Source organism: Notothenia rossii (genome assembly GCF_949606895.1).
Source record: "Notothenia rossii genome assembly, chromosome: 8".
Classification (NCBI taxonomy): Eukaryota; Metazoa; Chordata; class Actinopteri; order Perciformes; family Nototheniidae; genus Notothenia; species Notothenia rossii.
The window spans coordinates 50,430,770-50,437,546 of NC_136906.1; the positions used below are offsets into that span (position 1 = coordinate 50,430,770).

Sequence of the window (6,777 nt, forward strand, 5' to 3'; positions counted from 1 at the left end):
AAGACTTTGGTGCAAACTGAATGATGAGGCTGTGAAAGCCCTCCACCTTGGATGTCTGGTGTACGGCAGAGAGCTTGCCGATGTGCTTGCACAGCATCTTGTCTGTCACCAGTTTCTCCAGTTTGACAGCTGATAGTGAACCTGCAATCAACAGATCAATAAATCAATCAACACATTTCAATGGCAGTGCTTGACATTATGGATTATCAATTCTAATGTTTGTTGCTCAGACGTAACTTTTTGGATTATGTACCCAACCATAAGACAGTCAGTACATTGTTGTTGCTAGGTATGTCCTGGGTTTTTAATCACTCAGTATGCATACACTGTATACATTCCATACTCCTTTTGGCGGTGGATGACGGTTCAAATTAAAGTCACCCGTTGCTGACGCAACAGACGTAATTTTAAATGTCACGTCTGCCGCCATATCAGAAAAAGGAGTATTGACTCTAAACTCACTTGGTTTGATCCACTTCTTCTTGTGAGCCCTGCCTTGTAGTCTCTTGTGCGCACATGTGGGGAACTTTCCACCATTGCCCCTGTGGAAGTTTGGGACATGCCACTCCACCGACTTCCATTTATCCACAATCATTTCTGCGTCGTCTTGCGTGGAGGAAACCACTGCCCAGTACAAGTGGTTGATGATGCTCTGTTGCCATGCTTTCAGGTCCTCACAGCCCTTGAGCTTGCAGATAGCTTTCAGCTTCTTCCCAACAGCGGCAAAGAAAAATATAAAACTGACATCATAAAGAGATCTATCTATTTGAGTGAGGTGTGCAAATAAGATTTGTTACACTGCATGCTGCAATGTCTGTCTGGTGATAACAACTTTACGATAACTCAATAGAAGACTCTACTCCTTGAACTTCAAAAGAAACAACATTGACACATACACTTGGCTACATGCCAGATGTCATACAGATGTGTTGTGTACGGCATATTCTCTCTAATCCATTTGGCAATCTGGCGATGTCGGTCTGTGACGAGAGTGCCAATCTCCAGGATGTCCTCAAAGAAGGCCACCATCCTCTTCAGGCCTTCCAGTTCCATATGGTAGCTCCCACCACACTTGTTGCTCTGAAAATACAGCAGGGAACATTCCAGTTAGGCAGATAACTAGACAGGAGCTCTGCAATGAGCTGAATATGATTTGAAACACTATTACTATTACAATATTTACAGATGAAGTTTTCAATTTCTCACACAAAACCCTGAACTTGAACAATATAAACTGTACCTGCACCAGCTGCAGGTCTAGCACCACATTTGATTCCAGCTCCATTGTAGTGTATGTTCCAAATTTTGCGCAGTGTCCAGGGCTGTCGGCCCTGCCGTCACCCCCCAGAAACAGAGGTCGCCCTTCAGTCTGCAGCATCGCAATGTGGGCTGCCTGTTGTTGCGTCCATACACCCTGTATTGCAGGCTGCAGGATGTCTCGCTGGTGTGAGAAGAATGTTCGTTTCACGTAGGTCATCACACCCATGTGGTATAGGACTCGCAGCACCTTTGTTGGCGACGCACCGGCAAACAGTATGCCTGCAGACAACAGCATGTTGCCTGCAGGGAAGTTTCCAATGCTCGGTTGACTCTGCCACTCAGTTGCCTGCAGACAGGAGTCACATGTTTGGTGGATCTTAAGTAGTGTTCCAGTGGTTGTCCACACTTGACGGATGTCGACGCTGCCGCAAGATGGACAGTGGCACCACTGTATCTCCGAGGCTGGAGCCAAAGATGATGTATTTGGGTTCCTTGTGGCAGATCTCATCCCCAAATGCTTCCCGACTTTCTGACAGATCTGACTTGTCAGAAGAATCAGCCGCTGAGATGGGGCTACTGGGTTCCCAGTCTGAGGAGCCTGATACTGATGGTGGTGCAGCTGGACTGCTGGACGACGCGTCTTCCAGTTGGTGTTGCTCCAGCTTTGACGCCTGGCTGCTGCTGCTGCTGGAGGCAGCCTGTGGTGGCTGGTCAGGTGTAGCTGGGTCTCTGGTGCCATGGACTTTCAGCTTTCTCTGCCTCCCTGGTACCGGTAGACTTGCAGTCAGCATCTCGGGCGTCACCTGGCATGCTGGAAATGAAATGATCAATGGAATACTATATTGTGTTTATATAAAACAACAAATCTATGTTGATCTGTTGCTTACTATTTAGAGTTAACAAACTCAACATTAGAAGGAATATCCCGTACTGTAATACAGTATTATATGACACACTCGCTCATCCTGTCAAACTGTTGTGTTGTTTTTTTTTTAGGAACTGATTAACCTTCGATCTAATAGTGCAGTACTATTAACCAATCAATAGTGGCATTACCCTTTGACTGTGTCTTTGTTTTTGTGAGTTGTTTCCCAGTCTGTGTCTTGATGCTGACAGTAGCTGTTGGAGTCCAGTCTGTCTGGCAGGCCTGATCTTGACTCTGTCGTTCCTGCCAGGTGAAAACATAAATTTCATAGTGTGATGTTATAAAATATTTTCGAGGGGTTAGAAGTTCTAGACAATATTATCATGATAAACATGTACCCTACAGTAATGCTTAGCTAGAGCCAATGCATATGTAAGTCAATATCATGCCTGACTAGTAACTTTCTACAATAATTATATTTAGCAGACTGGTTTGCCGGTTGCATGTTTGGTGTTTGGAACAAGACTAATGCTAAGCTTTTTGTTTTGCATAACAAGTGTAAGATCTACGGTGTGCATATTACAAAGAAGGTTTTTTTTCATGTGTCCACTGTGTGTGCCAGTCATGATAACGTGCAAGGTAAAACCAGCCAATGTGCTCATCTAAAACAAAACCTGGGGGCAATCACAAACCTGTTCCGGTGCCATGTCTTTGTCAGTGGCCATCTCCATTGATTCCTCTTTGGAAGCAAAACTGCTACTCTCCACTTCCGATTCTGCCAGGAGTTCTTCTACTTTCTGCAAATGTACACAATATGAAATGGATTACAAAATTATTCAAAACAGTATGGGCCTACACCTTGCTCATACCATTTCAACAATAATAATTCAGGAGACTACTAGCCACTGGAATTAAATCCTGATTTAACATCAACAAGTTAGGCCTAACAACTTTACCCGCTTTCTCTCTCTCATTGCAAATGCAGATCGAGCCGGTCTTGATGTTGACGTTGAAAGTTGTGCCACAGCTGAAGTCCCAACTCTGGGGAAAACAGTTGGAATTGCTCCCTTCTTCAGGATCAAGGTCCTCTTTGTCGCAATGCCCATCTGCGCTCGTAGTAGAGCACTTTCATCAAAGGAGTCCCTTGTGAAGTTTTCACTGCACAGAACACTGTATTTGGTAGGCTCCCAGTCCTTCCTGGTTCTCTGTACTTGCTTTGCCCATGCCTTTGACAGATCTGTAGAAATAAAATAAATCCAACCATTAATAGTCAAAAGATAAGCTCTCTATTCTATAGGTAATCTAGACCCTCCAGAAAAACGCGGGCAAAAATCTTTGATTATGCGGGCTAAATTCCTTGATTATGCGGGCTAAAATCCTTGATTATGCGATTAAACATGCGGGGTTTTTATGTGATTTTATGCAATGAAATTGAGGTAAGTTGTGAAATATGCGGAAAGTTGCGAAATATGCTAAATATGCGGGAAAAAAGAATAACAATTTTTTTAAATATTGGGCTGTCTTATTTATTCTCTCTCACACACAACCTGCCACTAACGTTAAACCCCTTTACTATTCAATTGAACACATTCAATGTTTATTTATTGTAAAAGCAATTGGGCTATTTTAATCTCACACACACACACACACACACACACACACACACACACACACACACACACACACACACACACACACACACACACACAAACCCCCCCCCCCCCACACACACACACACACACATACAGCTAGCTCCGAGCTAGCACCAGATGCTAACAACAGCCCTGTAACTCTCTCAGTCTCTCTTTCTCTCTCTCTCTCTAATCGACCAGTGGCCTTTATTTGTCATGAACAATCAACGAATCTACGAAACAATGACACCAGCCAGGCTCACCTTCATCTTTTGGGAACAGAAACATCGCCACTTCGGCAGACTTGACATTACTACAGCCAGCGGCAATGCATCGCTTCACGTGTGTTTTTCCTCCCGTTTTCTTCACTGTCGCCTCCATTGTCAGGTTTTCTTGATTGGCAATCACTTCCAGTCGACTCCGACACACTTTCCAGTAAAATACTCGCTCAAAAACGTTGATAAATCCGACTTTGAAACAGAGAAACAATAAACTGTGATGAATGTAAACACTTCGGCGGCGACCATCTCGTGACGTCACGCAGTAGATCGCAAGCCACGCCCACAAAGGCGGAGGTCAACTGCGGATTTCCAGGCGGCAAATTGAAAACTCGTCAAATTCGTTGCTATTCCAACATCTTTTGATATGGGTTCCAATGGACAATTTTGGTCATTACTATACGTATTAGCATAACAGATCATGCACAGGCGCACACTTCACTGGGTCTTTAAGATCCAACTTCCAACACCTCCAACAAACCCTATTCACCTACTGTACCTAGTAGAAGAACCTTCTTTCTTTCAGGAATTGAATTAAATCCACCTGAAATTCAAAGAGTTGTGGTTGAACACATAGTGAGAAACGAAGACATAAGCTCACATTCACTCTCTTCGCTTCGACTTCGCACCTTCTCTGGGAAATTCCCTAAACCCAGTAATGAAGCAGATTATGAAACTTGGCGCTCTGAAATTGAATTACTGAGTGCTGATCCTAGTCTGTCTGCCTTGCACGTCACCAGACGAGTTCTTGAGAGCTTGTTTTCTCCTGTTGTTACCCACCATCTACTTACAGGTTCTTGACTCAGCCTTTGCCACTGTCCAAGATGGAGAGGAGCTCTTTGCTCAATTCTTGAACACACTCCAAGACCCTGGTGAAAGGCCGTCTGCTTACCTTCAGCGATTGCAGCTTACCTTGAATTCTGTCGTCAAAAGAGGAGGCATTTTGACAAGTGAAATAGAAAAGCATCTCATTAAACAATTCTGCCGTGGATGCTGGGATAACACAGTCATAACAAACTTACAACTTGAACAGAAAAAAGACAATCCTCCTTCCTTTTCAGAGCTTTTGCTCTTGTTACGCACAGAAGAAGACAGACAACTATCCAAGGAGAGCCGCATGAAAAAACACATCAGTTCGTCCAGACAACGAGTACAAGTGAGTTCACAAAGCACTTGCGCTTGTGACTCAAATTCAAAGCATGACTTCAAGGCAATCGAGGATCTCAGAACGCAGATGAATAAACTGCAGAGCCAGCTCACAACTTTGATTTCTCAGGCACAATCAAGACCTGAACCAAGTGGTTTCAACACCAGACCTGCGAGAACATAAAAGAAACACAATTTAATTGTCTGTTGGACACAGGTCCACAGGTGACTACAGTTCCCCATTCTTTCTACTGTAAGCATCTATCCGGTCAAGAAATCAAACCTTTAATGGATATTCTTGAAGTTGAAGGAGCCAATGGTCAAACTGTGCCATACATGGACTACATTGAGCTTGACCTTACTTTTCCTGTTGACTTTGTTGGTGAACCAGTTGAAGTACACACTCTTGCCTTGGTGGTGCCTGATGTTAAAGATTCTCTGTCGTTTGTGCTTGTTGGAACTAACACATTGGATGTCCTTTACGAAAAATACTTGGATCACAACGTGCCAGAAAGTCCTTGTCTTCCTTATGGATACAGAGATGTGTTGAAAATCCTGGAACTAAGTCACAAGCAGTCAAGAAATGGTTATCATGGTATTATCCGAATGCATGGAAAGAACCCACAAACTATTCCAGCAGGAGGAACTGTTGTCCTGGAAGGAGTTGTCGCTTCACAGTTTTTGCAGTCGGAGAAATCTGTCCTTGTTGAGCATCCTTCTTCTTTCTGTTTGCCTGGCGGCTTGATGGTTAAATCCTGTCTAGTTGACCTTCCCAGACATCAGCCATGCCAGTTGCCAGTAGTCATTACGAATGAATCCGATCACGATATTGTCATCACTGTGAGATCTGTGGTTGCAGAAGTAAGTGCTATTCAGACAATTTTAAAGGCGCACAGCGTCAATCCAATTCAAGCCTCTTCATCAGACGTTGAACTCTCAAAACTTCAGAGTTTCGACTTTGGTGACTCCCCACTATCACCTGAATGGAAAAATCGCATTACGGAAAAGCTCAATAGCATCCCACAAGTCTTTGCAAAACATGATCTTGATTTTGGCAGAACTGATAAAGTTACTCATCATATCAAACTTTCAGAAGAAACCTCATTCAAGCACAGAGCAAGACCAATCCATCCTCAAGACATCGACGCTGTACGGAAACATCTTCAGGAACTCCTTGAATCAGGAGTAATCCGGGAATCTGAATCTTCCTTCTCATCACCCATTGTGGTGGTTAGGAAAAAGAACGGCAGTGTTCGACTCTGTATTGATTACAGAAAACTAAATCTACAAACATTAAAAGACCCTTATGCTCTGCCAAAGCTTGAAGACACATTCACAGCACTCTCCGGTTCTAATTGGTTCTCAGTACTCGATCTGAAAAGTGGATATTATCAAATCGAAATGGACGAAGCAGATAAATCGAAAACTGCCTTTGTCTGTCCCTTAGGATTTTGGGAATTTAATCGCATGCCCCAAGGAGTTACGAATGCACCGAGCACTTTCCAGCGCCTCATGGAGAAATGTATGGGAGACATGAATTTGAAAGAGGTCTTCATCGATGACCTCATTGTGTTTTCCCCATCATTAGAGGAGCATG

General features: G+C 43.6%; 1 protein-coding gene across 1 annotated transcript; it reads right to left on the reverse strand.

The window, feature by feature from the left end:
• Positions 1-783: 783 nt before the first annotated feature.
• LOC307015435 (uncharacterized protein) lies at positions 784-4,481 on the reverse strand. Its single transcript, XM_079644040.1, has 5 exons — positions 4,020-4,481; positions 3,082-3,362; positions 2,818-2,922; positions 2,317-2,428; positions 784-2,071 (listed from the first exon to the last, which is right to left on the reverse strand). The coding sequence occupies exons 1-5, from the start codon at positions 4,135-4,137 to the stop codon at positions 1,638-1,640; spliced, it is 1,050 nt and encodes a 349-aa protein (XP_079500166.1). The 5' UTR covers positions 4,138-4,481; the 3' UTR covers positions 784-1,637.
• Positions 4,482-6,777: the final 2,296 nt, after the last annotated feature.